The sequence below is a fragment of the Vigna unguiculata genome, chromosome 7 (assembly GCF_037176805.1).
Source record: "Vigna unguiculata cultivar grain cowpea cultivar isolate G323 ecotype 2 chromosome 7, ASM3717680v1, whole genome shotgun sequence".
Lineage (NCBI taxonomy): Eukaryota > Viridiplantae > Streptophyta > Magnoliopsida > Fabales > Fabaceae > Vigna > Vigna unguiculata.
Genome location: NC_140798.1, coordinates 47,989,414 through 48,006,469, shown reverse-complemented (window position 1 = coordinate 48,006,469; position 17,056 = coordinate 47,989,414). Strand labels below are relative to the sequence as shown.

The following is a 17,056-nucleotide window of genomic DNA, read 5'->3' as shown; positions in this document are numbered from 1 at the left end:
TTCATCTTTCTTAAAAAAAAGTCTACTAGAAAAGCTTACAAATGGTGTTTTAATTTCTAGAAAAAAAAATATTAAGAATACAAATAGGTTTAAAAACTAATAAGTTTGTACTATCGGGTATATAGAAAGAATGAACGAATTCACGCTTATTTAATCACTGTTATCATATTCTGTCCATTGTACACTGTTTGTCTTAATAATATTACATTCAATTACAGTCAAGCATGAGATGATGCCCAACTTACACCAAGACTCACTTGTGACTGCTAAGGAACTAAACAACTTCTACAATCATTCTATAATGGTAGGTACCCCACCAAACATTCCATTAAATAGAAGACGTTTCAAGTTTATCTGTGCAGGAATTATTCCGTATTCAAAAGTTGTCACATTATATGCATAAGTGAGTTCTCTTTATCTACGCGAAATTATATAAAATTGGTTAAGACCGAGAGTATATCGAACAGCCGAGACAAAACAACGTATGTAAAAATGATATTTCCCATTGCTTTTTATATGCATCCCAACAGCATTTCCTACAAAGGAACTCACTTTATTTAACTGTAATTTCATAAAGATGAAATGCCAAAATCATGTAATAAATGTAAATAATAACACAATAATTCTTCTAGCCCAGGATAAGTTGAGAAAGAGAAATATAATGTCCAAGAAAAAAAAAATGTAGTACACGTGAATCAACATTGATATGCCAAAAGCTCTTGCGAAGCCATTCTCTATGCTCTATCAAAATCTTCAGCAGCTGAAAGTCATGGCTTGTTCACCAGCTACTGAAGTCAAGATTCCATGCCTTTCTTCATGAACTAAGTAGAGAGAATCCCATCAGAGGAAAGCTATCCCGGAAAGGCAGAAATAATTCTCTTTTAACTTTATTTTGACTTTAAACTGTGTGACGTGGTCATATGATACCAGTAATATCACCATTTTTTTTTTATGAAAACTCCTGCGATAATATATACCGAAAATGATTGGATTGTTCATAGCATAAAAAATGGTCATAAACCTCTGGAAAACGGGATAGTTCAATTGACAAAAAAGTAAGATATTTATCAGTCCTAACACAGGTATAGGTTGGGCTAGAAATGGAGAGAGAACGTACAGTAGATCAATCTAGGAGGGAAGAAGTGGCTGTCTTTCATCATGTCCCACGCGATGAGAGGCCTGTAAATATACATATTAACAACAAAACCCTGGTCAATCACAATAGAAAGCATAAAACAACTCAGTTATAAAACAATGAGATAACAGATCCACACCTCCTCATTTGCTCCAGCTGCCATATTTAGAAAGGAATCCTTTGATCTGGAATGAACAAAAGGTATTGGGTCAATCAATCAAATACACAATGACCAGGAAAAAATGAAAGCATTTCAATTGTAGATTTCTCTGGAACCCAAAATAAACATATCAGTGACTCAGCTAAAAAAGGAAAATCTTGATATCGGTGAAGAAACTAGCAGTACCTTTGTCTGTCATGAACATCATGCAGTTCCAGCACACCGTTCTGTTCATCTTTAGCTTTTGAAAGTGGTGAAAAGAACTGAAAAGAAAGCGTAAACAGTGTGATACAAAAAGCACATTGTTTAAATTGTCAGATACCAAATAGAATCGTCCAAATTCAACTTACCTGGTGCATTGAGATGAATACAATAGAAATGCCGATAACGAAGTTCATTGTTAAAGTATGTCCAAATAGTACAGCAGATGCTATACCGGTAAAGATTGTGGCTACCGTTGATGAGTACTTCTTCAAAATTGTATCTACAACACATTAAATAGGTTATTGAGAGAACGGACAAATAGCATGTCAGTCTGCCAAAAACATAATTTAAGATAAATTATATTATTCCAGCATTTTGTTTTAGATTCTAATAAATGCAGAAATAAAGAACAAAAATGTATATTTGAATACTGACCTGCATATTTGAAGAAGAAAGAGGATAAAATCCCTTGAGCAGCGTTGTTTGCGATCAATAGCATTGTGGCTTTTGAATGACCTTGTAGGATATCAAAGCTGCTAGGCCCTGGAAATTTTAAAATCGGTTAGCTTGAGCATCAGAAAAAGTAAACTATAAGGCACAAACAAGTTCTTCTATCAATAGAGATTGAATAAACAAACAGAATTAATCCATCACCGATTGTACTAGATAGTAGAATCAGCTTACAAGGAAGCACAATGCAGCATATAAAAATGACTATTTGTTGCCAAATTCACCATGAAAAACACAATGATTTATGACAAAAACAAACAAATATCCCAAAGCATATTTATAAAGTGCTTTGGGATATTTGAGTCTCGTCTTTCTTTTTCTCTCAACAGCTTAGTATCATATTTATAAAGTGCACACGAGTATCCAGAAACTAGAGATTTAATTCTCACCTTTGAAAATAACAGTCCCAAGTATCCCAAGAAAATTGAATATAGCTCCATATCCATATAAGAATAGGTTCTGTAAATCAAGAAACAGAGAATTAATGAGTGATAAAAAGATATAGTTAGAGAATCCTAGCATACTAGCACCATTAAACTGCTGTTCTTGAAACTACACATTTATTCTATTGTCCTCCAGGAAGTCAAAATGATTTTTGGAGTTAGTCGCTGAGCACCATTGTTAGTTTCTTTCTCTTAAATTTCCACAAACATTTTATGTCAATTTTCAAAGAGGTCTACTTAAAATCCCATCCAACCCCCAACCTTATAAGCAAAGCCTCGGGCATCAGTGACCAATCGTTGGTCAAAACACGAAAAGGCAGAACTAAAGCTAAGTAACACCGTAGGCAGAACAGCTTTAGGAGGAAATCATATTCCCCATTCCTTGCAGAATGAATGAAACAGAGGTTCAATAATGAAAAAAATTGCAATTCCTAGTGCTTCACCTGCAGATAAATGCTTGTATCATATTGGCTCTTCAATGCGTACTCATTATAAACAGAGGCCAATGATGGAACAGTGACCTGCAAAAATAATTCCTAGGTTAAAAAAGTCAACGAATTATAGCATAGAACCAATTTTGTTTTTGTAAACAAAAGCACAGCAATAATATATCAAACAAATAAATAACAAATCGCTTACAAAGATCAATGTATAGAGATATGCACCCATTGTGACAGGAAGACCCAGAGCTGTGGTTCCTTCAGGTAAAGATCTTAGCTGATTAACACTTATACCAATGAGCAAGAGAGCAAGAGCTTCCCACTGTAGTAAAACCAATAAATCAATTTTTCAGTAAAAATGTAAGGATAATAAGAAATTGGGATTTATATAAAGATCACAACTCGCCAAGGTTCAACAGTAAAGACCAAATAACACACTAACCTGAATGACGGAAAACTGGCGCTTCATAATGACCTTTAGCAAAAGTGCTATTACTAAAACCTGAAACATGCAAAGTCAAGAGACTACTTTACAAACTGATTCAAATTAACCAAACTATTAAGAGAAGAATATGTTCAATTGTTTCAAGGAATAGTTGTCAGAAAAATAACCAAAGAAAAAGAAATCAGTCAAGGCTCGAACAACTGAGTATAAGTAATCATTTGCTTGAGAGGTTTCAAGCAGCCATCACAAGGGCTATACCACATGCAATGGATAGGCAACTTATTACTTAGCTGTAAATAATACCGAAATTCAACCATTCAGAAAAGTGAAATAGAAATTACCTTCAAATTACTTAACATCTTCACAGTAGCAGGGTTAAAATAAAGCTGCATGAAATGTGAAATCAACTTGTAAGTTACCTTAGGTCGGATAATTCCTTAATAATGTGACTGAACGATAACAGGTAAGTCATGAATTTTCATCACATGATTCAGTTTAAAATAACAGGTTACTTTTAAAATAAAAAATATGATTCTATAATCTGGCTGAATATCAAACATATATAAGTGATAACTAACAAACCGAAATTCTGAAAAATCAGTAATCCTAGTATCAAAAAAAAGCAATGAGCAATCCATCGTGCTTTTATAATAACTTTCGGCATCTGTCTTTCTCATTTGGAGAAGCAAATCAACAATATGCTCTACCAACATCTATCCACTTAGGGCAAAAGCCCATGAATTAAAAATAAAGTTACTGATTATTGAACTTAAACATTTCAGCAGCAAAAGAAAGATCTCTAGTGCAAGCATTTTAGCCTCAATCCTTACATATGCAAAGTTTATGGACTAATTCTACATACCTGCATGATAAACTTCAGATAGTTGTTTATAGCATACAGAAGTGCAGGAACTGCTAGAAGGGCATTGCTGCGAGCTGCCTACAAGTGACAGAATACCAGATACAAAATAAATATCCAAATCTTTTGGAAAAAGCTACATATTGAATTTGGAAGATGCTTAAATTTGGTGATAAATAAAGAATAAATACTAAGAAACTTAAAAACAAGATGCTATCACACATTCCATATTTACTGTATTGAGAAACAGGAATAAACACAGCGCTACAAATGCACTCTCTAAGGTAGTAAAGTAGTTGGTGCCTATTTGTTGATCTTATACAAAATATGCTTATACTATGTGACCTGAGTAATCCAGTTCAATCCCAGGAAGCAGGGAACCCTACAGCTAGCAATTGAAAAAAGCTTAAGAAATTATCTATATAAAAATGTATATGGGTCTCACAAATCTGTTAACTGATGCAGAATTTAAATTATAAATCATTGTACCTGCACAAATGTAGAAATTGATAGAAGGGGCTTCTCTCCAACTTTTTGATTCCTAGCCTGCACAATCAACAAAACATTTACACTTTACATGAATGTAAAACGATTATGAGTTTCAAGAACACTCAGAAAGACTGGCCTATTTTCTTTTACAACTAATAATATGTTTCCTTTCACTTATCAACCTGTCCATACCGGTTCTCTTTCACACAAGACATTAAAAATATTTTTCCAAAAACTGAATTTGTTTTGTTTAAATATATGCCATATCATCAAGCCTTGATCCTGATCCCAAAAATTACCAGTTGGCACCTTGGTCCCCACTTCATTGCCTGAAAATCATTTATACCTTTACAAAGTAGGACATAATTGGCAGAGAACCAGATCGCTTGATTATGTTGACCAGGTTCAATTCATAACTAAACTATGTAAGAAAAACCTTTGTTGGGAGAGGCAAAACTCACTTTGGGGATCTACAGCCCTCAAAGGGATTACTTTTTGTTGTTGAACGGTGCGTACACGGTACACCAAAGTAACTAGGAATATTATCATTAAAAACCAATAAGTCATCATTTCCACTCTTGTTTTGAGTTTATAAATTGTAATATTCTATGATCTAATACCACAGAAAATTAGGGCATGTCCTGCCACAATAGAAAAAAACAGTAAATCCTAGTAAAACCTCAATTTACTAATGATTTACTTCAATGTATGCGCTGGTGTCTCCTCAACAATTTACTTCTCACTTGACACATGCTTTAATTGTAAGTAATTGAAAAGACAGAAAATATTTGAGTATAGACAAAGGGAAAGTGATCTTAACCTGGAGAATAAGCATAACAATAGCAAAGAAAACCTTTGTAACCTCGGTCAAAAAATTAACACTAATTGGGCTAAAATTGAACTTCCCATCCACCTTGGACATATAGACAAGGATAGGCTGCCAATTAAAGAAATAACATTTGTCAGCCGCTAAACAACAAGCATAAAACTCGCAAGAGTTATCAAATTAACATCAGTGAACTCTTTAATGCACGTCAGACCATTAGATTAGCAAATATCGAAAAATAGATCTGCAAGTCAATGAAATAAACCACGCATATGATGCAATTTTTTTAAGGTTTGTAATATGCTTCATCACAGCCATCATTGCATCCCTAAGTTATTATTCACAATGCCAAAGCTTGAGTCAATTTCTTTCAGCCTCTCTCCTAAAGCCTTGGAATCCTGCTGCATAAACTCCTTGATTCCTTTGCAAAGTAGACATAACGCAAGAAATGACACTTCAAGAGATTGGCATGCAAGAATATCTTCTGAATAAGTTAAACCATTCATGTATTTTTATTCCACGCAGATATGCAGAGTATATTCACTAGCAGAACATGGCAATAAACACCAGTGCAAAAAACATAGCTACGACTCCAAAGAGGGTCCAACACATCACAATGTGCGGGATGTGATTTATTTTTCACACTAGCCATGTCATAAATCATAATGTCTGTATCAAGTTGTGTGTCTTAAGAAATATGAGCTTCATAGCTATTCAATCATATTTCCATTTCATTAATTTAACATTTGAGAGGAAATATTCAATTAAGATAAGGTAAAATCACCTGGAAGCCTACAAGAACACAATCACCAACAACCAAAAAGACATTGAGTACACGTTGCTTGGATGTTATCCTATTTTTGTGGCGATCATAAGCCCTTGAGATAGTTTTGGCGGAAGGGGAAACCAATTTGGAATGGCAAACACTGCATTCTATCATCCCGTTCTTCATATACAAATTCCCACACTACCAGGGTATGAAGAACTCGATCTGCAACGGAATCAACAAAAAGTATTCATTATAAGCTCCTTTATACACTCTGCCAAACAACACAACAGATCTTGCTCTTCCAAAACAGCCTAAGACAACGTAAACTAAACTAAAACGAAATTAAATGCGAAATCCAAAAGAAAACAGAGATCCCTACGATAACAAATCCAGACCTACGAAATCAAGCGAAATATGACTACGCAGAACTGAGATCTTGCACAGAATGAAACACGAGAAAGAAATCAAGCCGTCACCGACACAATATTAATGCGTGAGAAGCGTGGAATTCAGATTTGAGGAAGCATAGACAAACCTAAATCGAGTCCAAAAGGAGCATTCAGGTGAAACTCGATTTGATCTGCAGCTGCCGGCAAGCGATTCGAAGCTGCTCAACGGAAAAACGAATGCGACAGCGAATTTCAGACAGAAAACGATTCCGGTTTCACTGTTTTCCTTCCTTCTTTCCTTCTTTCTGTGAATGGAAATGGAAATTGGATTTTAAATTTGCAAAGAGAGAGAGAGGGAGAGAGATTTAGAAAGAAAGAAAGAAAGAGAGAGAGGGAGAGAGGACTGCGTTTTGTTTTTGTTTTTGTTTTCGTGATTTGCGATTTGGAATAAAAGAGAGAGCGTTTTATGGTTTTATTTGTTTGCTTTGAACTCACACAAGATGAAAAAATAAAAATAAAAATAAAAATAAAAAATGTGTGTTTGGGTGTAAAGTTGCAAACGACGGGTTTCAAAGTAAGGGCCAATGAGGTATGTGTGAGAAAACAAAGTGGAGTCAAAGGGGGATTTGTAGTTTGGTGTGTCAGTGTCGCTGCTTCCGTTCGGTTCGTTTCGTTGGGTGGAATTACCCCTTCTCCATTATTATTATTTTTTTTTTTTTTATTATTATTATTATTTTACTTACATACCAAAACCCAAACTATTCATTCAGGTTACACGTTTCTTTCGCTTCAACTTTCAGATTCTGCTCTCTCACTCCCTCCACCAAAATTTACACAATAAGCTTTCCTCTTATATATAAAATAATAATAATTAACTAATGAAACTTTTATGCATAAAAACCTACCATAATATTCTTCAATATGCCCATATTTCTTTCTTTTTTTAAAAAAAAACTATTCACTTCTTATGTAAATGTCAAAATTAATATTTACAATCAGATTACAATAATCTTGTTGTAAGAAAATATCAGTGAATATACTATCTTTTGTTATATTCTCTACCCTTTCCTAAGTTAATTATATTTTATTCCTTTTAAAAAATAATGATTTCAGCTAAAATTGTGAAAATATTATTTACAAGTTTAAATATTATTTCAGCAAGGGAGTTTTAGTACAGTTTGATTTGTTGATTAGTAAGATTTTGTCCACAAATACAACTTAAAAAAAATCATTTGTCTCATTCTCTTGTAAGAAAATATTAACATTATCCATTATCCATTGTATTATTATAAAATAAAATTATGACATATACACAGATGTCAGGAATTAATACTGTATTTTATTTTTCTTTTGAAATTTTACTGAACCTTTTTGCTTTTCTAAGCAATAAAAAACATATAATTATGTTAATCATAGTAGTTATGATTATTATAACAAACACATTTTTTTACAAAATTAATCAAATAAATTAATAATGTGTTGCGGATTTATATAATACATAATCAATTTATTATCTTTTTATGGAATTTTTTTTATAACTGTGATACTTTTTTAGTAACAACTTTATGCCCTCCGGTGGGATTTCTCATTTAAAATACTTTTACTTTTATTGATATTTGATTTTTTTTTTCTTTCTAGTTTCTGAGTCGGACTTAGTTACTGTTGAATGCTTTATCTTTATAAATGTTTTTCTCTTCGGATTTGACTTTGATTATTGTTGAGTCTTTTCTTTTTGTTTGAATCTTTCTTAGCTTTTATTAAGATGTTAAAGACAAAAGGTGTTGTGCAATAAAAAGGAAGTCATCACCACTTTTCTTTGAAGATATTTGTTCATACTATATTGCATCTAAAAATTATTAAATTAAGCATGCTCAAAACAGTGTACATTGCAAGTATAATCTTGAATTGTATTATTTCACCATTATTAATTTTTGTGGGCATATATCGTTGTATGTTTTAATAATTTTGTGACTTATATTTTTATAATATTATTTTTCAAATTTTTGGTGTTGTTTTTTAATTTATTTAAAAATATATTATTTTGATATTTCAAAATATATTAAAAAATAATATATCAAATCATTGTAGTTGAAAGCATAGTAGAACATAAAGAAGCTGACTAAATTTATTATCATCCAAGTATTTGAATAATAAACGAAGATCCCGAGTGTTTGTTTATTCAAATACTCTCTCAATTAATTAAAATTTTATAGAAAAAGACAAAATAATCTATTTGATAAAATCTGTTATTTTGTATCTTCGTGCTTTTTACACTTTTGTTTTAATATAAATTTGTTTGTATTTTTAAATTTGTAAAAAGAAAAAATACAGATGTGCATACAAAATTTAGTAACATTTGATATGATTGAAAATAATTGATGAATGTGTTTGTTTCTTATCTTTGCAACGTCTTATTCTTCTTTTTCTCAACAATCTTTTGCAACCTAATTCCACCCTTCTCAATCTTCATTCATTGCATGTGTTTGTGTTTTTTGTATAAAAAATATTAGAAAAAGAAAACTCTATTTGCATGAGTTAGATAAATATTCCTATCGAACAAATATTTAAGTATTTTCCCTATGTAGGAATACACGATTCAGTGGTTTTTACTATAATAGAAACAAATGCCTAAAAAAAATAAGCAATGGCAACAAAAGATTGTGACTACAGATAAAAATGGACCCACATTGATTCAAATGTCAAAGGTTCTTCTCTGTCATCAATAAGAAATTAATTCATGTTTTGCCAACATGACATAATATGACTCATAAAATAAAATAAGATGTATGAGTGCTAGAATCATGTAATAAAGAACAAAGTCATAAGTTTAATATCTAAGTATTATAAACAAAAAACTACAATAAAATGTTAGAAAATAATATATTCTGTTGAAACTTATATAGAGTAAAATTAAACCTCATTTAAAAAAATTACAAATGACTTTTATGATATATCATAAAAAAAAAATAATCTTCTTCTTTTGTTTAACTTAATAAATAAATAAAAACATATTTAAAACATAAACAATGCTCATAGGTCTTTAATTGGTAGGAGTAAGTAGATTTATACTGGTTCATTAAATTCTTGAAAGGATAGTTTAGTATTCCTTCAACTCTAGAAGTGGATGACTTGAGTGTGAGAAAATTGTTATTACTAATCAATTAATTATTAATTCCCCTTAATGATAAGTCATGGAGTTAGTTGGTAATTATTAAGGTTATGTGCCCTACATAGGAGCATGGAACTTACTAATCTTTCACTAAATTTAACCTATCAAAACTTCTCATTAAATAAAATTAATTTTTTTATTATAAAAAAATATTAAATGATAACCAATTTACTAATAAAAAATAATTAGTTATTATACAGACAAAATTATACATTATTTTATAAATTAAAAATCATTTTTAATTAAAATTATTTTAATTGTTAATAAAAATATATAATTAGTTAGTAAATCAGAGTCTAAATTAATTTTTAACATTAATTATCAAAATTTGAACAATTTATTATTTTAAAATTTTAAATTAATATCTAATAAATATTTGTAAGAATGAAGCAAAAGTAAAAATAAAAGGTAAGAGCACACGTAATTATTTTTCAATAAAATTGGTTATTTATGTATTTTCTATGGTTCTTAATTTATTAATATAGATTTATTTTGTTTTAAATATATGTCAATAAAATAGTTGTTTTTGTTGTTTTATTGAGTCTTTTATATTAATTTACTTTTTTTAAGTTTGAGATTAAAATAAATGATCTTGGGACCTTTGTAAGACTGCAGCAAAATGCAAGAGCCAGCATAATAATCATCTTTTAATACAGTTTGTGATTCTTGCTTGAGATTGAATATTTATTATTTATTTGGTAAAAGTTTGCTTTTGTTTAAAATATATCTCAGTAATGTATATAAAACAAAAGTTTTGTACAAGTTTGTAGCGTAAATCAATATTTTATATTTATATACTGTTAAAAGTAGTGAAAGTTAAGGTACAAAATTAATTCTCTCTTGTAAAGAAAATACAAACAAAGCAATATATTTATAATGAAAAATAATAAAGAAAATTATGAACTTAACTCAATACACATAATATTATAATTAATATAAGATATTGTAACCAATAATATTTTATAACTAATGAACATTTTATATTTATATCATCGATAACTCTCAAACTTATCTAAAAAAGAAATTAAACTTTAAAAGATTTTGGAAAATATTTCCAACGATCAAGATAGAAGAATTTTAAATTTCTTAAAAATATAAAAAATTCAAAATTTCACTCATTTTCATTACTCTCACTCTATGTATGAAGATCGAGTTGAATTGATTCAAACTAAATGGTCAGTCAAGTCAACTTAAACAAAAGAATTCAATTGAATCAACTTGAATCAAAAGTCGAATTGAGTCGTTCAAAGTCAAAAGATGAATCAGGTTAATTCTAATTGAAAGTCAACGGGCGTCTGATTGAAGTTCGAGCCTTATCGACTAAGATCAAAGATCTTTTCAGGTCTTACCAAACCAATCAAACGGAAAGAAGATAAGTATTTTGGAATGGTCAAGATGAGTCGAACTAAATTGAAAATTGAAACGAGTTAATTCAGACTAACAGACAAAAAGGTTTAACCCAAAATTAAGGACAATATATATGACTCAAGAGAAAGGTCAAGTCAATTTCGTTGCACCAAGATTCAAGTCAATTTTAAAAATGATAAGTAAAATTATTCAACATGCAACCATTATAAGAGAAAAACTAATAAAATTGGTGATTTCAAGTACAAAAGATATAACGGACTAGGTGACAATCCTACTGTGAACTTATCATATTCGTTGGTTTTATTTCTTTAATTAATTTCCTTGTTTTTGTTGGTGTATAATGAAATTAATTCATTTTTAACTGTCCTCTTATGGTTACATTTTAAAAATCCAAGTTTATAATGTAAAACATACTACTGTGGAATAAAGATGTACACAAATTACAAAAATTATTAGAACGTCAATTGGAGTGTTTTTATTTTAATTTACTTTTGTGAATCATAATTAAAAGATGTGAATTCCCATAACAACTGAAGTTTTACTGTCCAAATACATATACTTAATTGCAGATTCAGATGAATAAGAAAATAAAAAGAAAATACATTATTTCCTAACATAAAGAGTGAATAATGAAAGTATCTTCTTATTTTGATATCATTAAAAAAATTATAGATTTATTTCAATTAGAGTTAGAAAAGAGCTGAATTCTTTTATACAAAGAATTACAAAATATAATATATATATATATATATATATATATATAATAACTATATATCAATGTTGGTAATTATCTATTATTCATAATTTGAATGTTATTTTCAATTTTTTATTGTTTTAATATGAACAAGTACATAATTGAGTGATTTTTTTATAATGTAAAAATAAATTAAAATAAAATTTCTAATTAAATATAAAAAATAAAAAATAAAAAGTAAAAAGGCCCGTGCCTCCGCAAGGATCTCGAACTAGTTTCAAACAAAACAAGATACTGCATTTATCCATTTACCATTTGTTTCATTAATTAAATTCAAAATATATTAACCAGAATCCGGTAGGAAACATGATTGTAAATATAGCAAGAAATGAAAATATTAAAATACTAAAATGCAGTTAAGTGAATAAAAAACTTATTTCCTATTAATATTAATATTATTAAGATAATCCTTACAATTTACAAATAATCTACCACAAGCAGAAGCAAGATGATTGTAACGAGACAGCAGTTAGTACATGTGTAATCTAAGGCAAAGTATAAAAGAATTGTTTAACCTGGGTGTCTCTGCATACCCTACACGTCGCCAAATCTCATCGCGTCACAGTCCCATGCAAATCACCACTCCTGTAAAACATTTTCATGTTTTCATGTTAGCAATTATTCGTAATTACTTATTTTAATTAAACCTGCTGTGTACTTTATTCTTAAACAAGGACCAACCTGGTGCCCGCTGTCATGGTTATCTGTTTCTCAAATGAAACTAGCTGTAACAGTGAGGAACTGACATATTTGCTCTTTAAATTTCAATACTCATAAAAATACAATAAAACCATTAAAATGCTAGCATTGGAGACAATAAAAGAATTGTCTTACAATAATATGCATTGCTGAAATAAAACATTTAAATATTATTGACTAAACAGATATAATAAAAAACAATTAATCTTGTTTATATTTTAAAGGAATGCATCTTCAGTCGGTTGTTTTTCCCAATCGAGGCTGAAGGCGGAGATTAATTTTCAGGGAGCGTGGTGTCATCAAGTTGGTCAGAGCAACCATTTTGGGAATGCATCTACATAAAAAAAACGGAAAAGAGGATATATGAGTGGGCAAAATATGAAGACCAGAAGACCGAATAATTGCTTCCAGAATTTACCAAACCTTATCAAGAAATAACACAGCACAACTATCATGAAAACTCAAAAGAAAAAACTAAATTTCCACGCAACAGATGAGTAGCATTGCTTTTAGATATTTGCAGAATTACATCTTCATATCACCAGTTCATTACCATCATGCACAAGCAGAATGTAACTGAGTGCCAAATCAACAATCCAGTATAGAAGTAAGTTCGAAAGCACTAACTTCGAATACGAATAAAACACAAAAACCCCCAAGCGTGTCAATAACAAAATATATTTGAGATTTAAAAGCCTTCGTATTACTCAACGGGGGGAACATTCTTTAAGACGCAATAATATTACAAATAAATTCTATGCAAGTAATTATCAGTGCAGGATCTATAAAACAGGATAACAGGTTCGCACCAAACCAAGAGCTTCTCTTGCAATCCTATGACTGTCTTCGCCACAAACTTTACCAAAGAGAAACATAAGGTGTTGCCTTTGTTCCAGTTTCAAGTGCTTTTCGAGGCCCCGACTAACCATCTCCATTTCAGGCTGCATAGAAATACCACAGTAAGTGCTAGTAGAAAATGGCAAGTCAATACATAAATCATATGCTGCAGATATCTTTCTCTCTACCGAACGCCTCATCCTAATCAGCACGGCACGATAGCACGTGACTTGTCAGAGGATTTTGCTTAGTAATCTTAGGTGTACTGCCAGCGGTTGTTTTAATGGAGTTGTCATTTCATACATTTATAGATAGAGAATATTTGTTCCACTTCTTAATTTATTTTCGTCCAGTGTATTCTGTTTACTCTATAGTTGGGGGATTTCTTATCCTTTCCCTCCCCGTACTTTCCCCTTTTTTTTCCTAATAAAGAATTCAAAAATGATAACCGAATCCAATGATTGGTTATTTGGTACTTGTGCCCTTAAATTCTCCCTACAAATTATTCATTCTTCATTAATGCAAATATTAAGAATTAACAGGGGAATTAAGTTCAGTGAAATAAAAAAAAAAAAACACGATGAAAATATCAAATATCTATACAGAATACTACATACAAATGCCACTTGTCTCCAGTTTTAAGTTGAGTGACTTTTCACTCAAATTTTAAAAACTAATCCCACAAATTATCAGACAACTTTTTATATCTTTAAATTGGGTCCTCACTCACGAGTTAACTCTGAATTACTTAACAATGATTAAGAGTTGGTTCTCACACCACACGACCCTCCTTCAATGGTCTAGCAGCTAAGATGGTCCTCAACTTTAAGAATAAACTTAATACCTACTACAGGAGAATCTCTTGCATATAAGTTGTTCATCCAAGGAAGTGGGGAACTTTAATGGGAAAAAATGCAAATTATTATTGAAGATACATACTGACGACTCCTCAGGAGGAAATATTCGTAGAAGAAGGCATATCTTTGACAGTTCCACCATAGCCTCAACCTGCTTGCCTTGCATTTCCAGAGCCTGTAATTGAAAACAATAACAAAACATGAATTTAAAAGTGCATTCCAGAGGGAAAAAAACATTTTTTTTAGAGAACAAGAGGTCAACTATGAACTTTATGAAAAAGTGACATCTGAATGAAGCGAGAATTTCAGGCATTAAGTTACAATACTTCAAAGTTCGTCACTCAATTTTAAGACCTCCAAATAGATTCTACATGCATGCAAACCAGTGACCACCAAAGAGAAGTTAACAGGCACAATGGTCATGTCTAATGGCGTGAAGTTCTAATATATTCATAAAAGATTTATATAAAGAACAGTTACTATAAAAAACTATTTTAACTGAAAATATAACTGCCCTCACTAATGTTTGTTCCAAAAAAAATGTAATTTTGAAAACCCCAAATGCTTAAACGCAATATTACCATATCACTCGATTTAGAGTAAGAAAATTACCCAAGCCTGTAGAAGACAGGAGCGTGTGCGTGCAGCAACAGCGGCAGACACAATTGTTGCAGCACGAACATTTTGAAGGCCAATATTTTCAGCAAACCCAGCAAGGAAATGCGAAGCATCCTCACCATTAATATCAATTGAAGTAGAGTAAGATGGTGCCCTGAATAGAAACAGAGTGATCGCCAACAAATTTCACAAAAATAGGAGACAGCATGATTAACAGATGCCGTTTGGCAGTGAACAAAGAGATAGACAAGAATGCAGGGTTAATAATGTCACACCTGCTGCACACATTTAAAACAAAGTTAACAGATGCTCGATACAAGTTGTCCCGGACATTTGTTGGTTCAACAGACACTTGCACACCAGAAGTTCTGCACAGTTGACGTAACTGTTCATGTGTGTGGGCAACAAACATTTTAAGTGTTATCAGAAGAGACACAAACTGATTCCCTTTTATTATAGAATTTTTTTATTATAAGCACTCATTTATAAAAAAAAAAATCAGAAACCATCAGTGCTTATTTTTTATTAAAATAATGACAACAATCACAATACAACTATGTTACCATATCCCAACACAACACAACTCATTATATACATTTGATAATTAGTAAATCCCCTGGAGAGAAAAAAAAGTTGGAAAAGAACTCACTTGAATTATATCACTCTCCATGATGTCATTCCCGGCCAATCTACTGTTTGTAATTGCTGGAAATCAAGTGGGTGAGTAGCAACTTGTTATAAAGGATGGCAAAACACTAGAGAAATTATTAAATGTGTATCTATACCTACAAAAAAGCACATGAGCAGAATCATTATTTATCCCGAGATTGGAACACTAAGAAGTAGGACGAACAAACCACATTATAGTTGCTTTCAACAAATTATATTACCGTTAAACAATGCATTTCGATTAACAGGAATTGAAGATAAATGCTTATGGCCCCCGTTAAAGGGAGCCACTACGTCAGCAACTTCTATGATAATAAGAAGCTGAAATAGAATTTTATTCCATGTTACTATAATTAATTAAATGCACTGACTAAAAAAGAGAGATGACATCTCAAATTCTCAGCCTCAAACAAACAACTTTACCTTGTTTCATGTAATCTTTCTATGCTTCTTTTCCAAGGAAAATAAAAAGATAAATGAGTAAAAAGAGAAAACAAACCTCGAACCACTCTGTAAGCCTCTCTCTTGTATTCCTCCTGTTCACCTGCGTCAAAAACATAGCCGTTGGCATTGACAACGGTAGGCCACCATTCGGGCAATTTTCTTTGAAACCGAACCTTATTCTTCGCGGAGCGCTTGACAGAGTCCCGAACCGTGGGCGATAACGGATTCGAATTGCTCGTCTGGCCCAACGCAACAACCACCTCTTTTCCGCCGAGACTCCGGTCCCTCCGCACCACAAGAGGCCTATTGTAAGACGCGTTACGACGCCACGACGAAAACCTAGAAATCAATTGGGCCAAAACGCCGAAAACGGAAAACGTGACCAAGGTCAAAGCCGCCGAAGTACCGAGGAAATGCACCGTGGAAGGGCGGCAAGAAACGACGAGTCTGCGGTTGTGGTCGAGCGTAAAGAGGGTTTGCAAATCGAGGTAAGCATCTCTTCCGGAAAGTATGAATCGGCGAATGTCAGATTGTAAAGCGGTCAGGGGAGTGAGGTCAATGACGGCTTCGAACTTGTGTTCGGATGAGTAGGAGGTGGAGGTGGTGGCGGGGAGGGAGACCTTGTTGTGGCGTCTGCGGCTGCGGCTCCGGCGGCGGAAGGAGGAACAGACGACGGTGAGGCGGCAGAGGCGACGGCATGGGTAGGGTGGAGGGAATTGGGAGGGAAGAGTACATGTGCTGACGGAAAACATATAGCTACTTTGTCTTTTCCTAACACAACAAAACAACTCTTCATCCTCCCTCCTCTACCTTTATTTATACTTTCCTCAAAACCATAGGCCCAAGCCCAAGATGTAAAAACCAACGACCGGATCAGCCGTCTCTATATCCGTTAATTTCGCAGTCTTATATACACCATGTATGTAGGCAAGCAATTTTAATTCTAATTAACTAGAATTAGAATTTGCAAAA

The 17,056-nt window shown here is 32.0% G+C and overlaps 2 protein-coding genes across 3 annotated transcripts; both read right to left on the bottom strand.

Annotated features, from left to right (window-relative positions):
• Nucleotides 1-483: 483 nt before the first annotated feature.
• On the bottom strand, nucleotides 484-7,097 carry LOC114192124 (CMP-sialic acid transporter 3-like). Of its 2 annotated transcripts, none has more exons than XM_028081729.2 (16): nucleotides 6,816-7,097; nucleotides 6,296-6,502; nucleotides 5,506-5,622; nucleotides 4,686-4,742; nucleotides 4,200-4,277; nucleotides 3,679-3,723; nucleotides 3,335-3,394; nucleotides 3,092-3,214; nucleotides 2,896-2,973; nucleotides 2,399-2,468; nucleotides 1,935-2,042; nucleotides 1,646-1,779; nucleotides 1,482-1,558; nucleotides 1,275-1,320; nucleotides 1,118-1,179; nucleotides 484-961 (listed from the first exon to the last, which is right to left on the bottom strand). In XM_028081729.2, the coding sequence occupies exons 2-15, from the start codon at nucleotides 6,461-6,463 to the stop codon at nucleotides 1,129-1,131; spliced, it is 1,212 nt and encodes a 403-aa protein (XP_027937530.1). In that variant the 5' UTR covers nucleotides 6,464-6,502; nucleotides 6,816-7,097; the 3' UTR covers nucleotides 484-961; nucleotides 1,118-1,128. The 2 variants fall into 2 exon arrangements, with proteins under 2 accessions (XP_027937530.1, XP_027937531.1); XM_028081730.2 differs by having other exon boundaries at nucleotides 484-821.
• A 5,219-nt stretch (nucleotides 7,098-12,316) lies between these two features.
• Nucleotides 12,317-16,888, bottom strand: LOC114190817 (phosphoribosylformylglycinamidine synthase). Its single transcript, XM_028079866.2, has 8 exons — nucleotides 16,140-16,888; nucleotides 15,621-15,676; nucleotides 15,247-15,356; nucleotides 14,966-15,125; nucleotides 14,436-14,528; nucleotides 13,469-13,600; nucleotides 12,642-12,993; nucleotides 12,317-12,545 (listed from the first exon to the last, which is right to left on the bottom strand). The coding sequence occupies exons 1-7, from the start codon at nucleotides 16,834-16,836 to the stop codon at nucleotides 12,934-12,936; spliced, it is 1,308 nt and encodes a 435-aa protein (XP_027935667.1). The 5' UTR covers nucleotides 16,837-16,888; the 3' UTR covers nucleotides 12,317-12,545; nucleotides 12,642-12,933.
• Nucleotides 16,889-17,056: the final 168 nt, after the last annotated feature.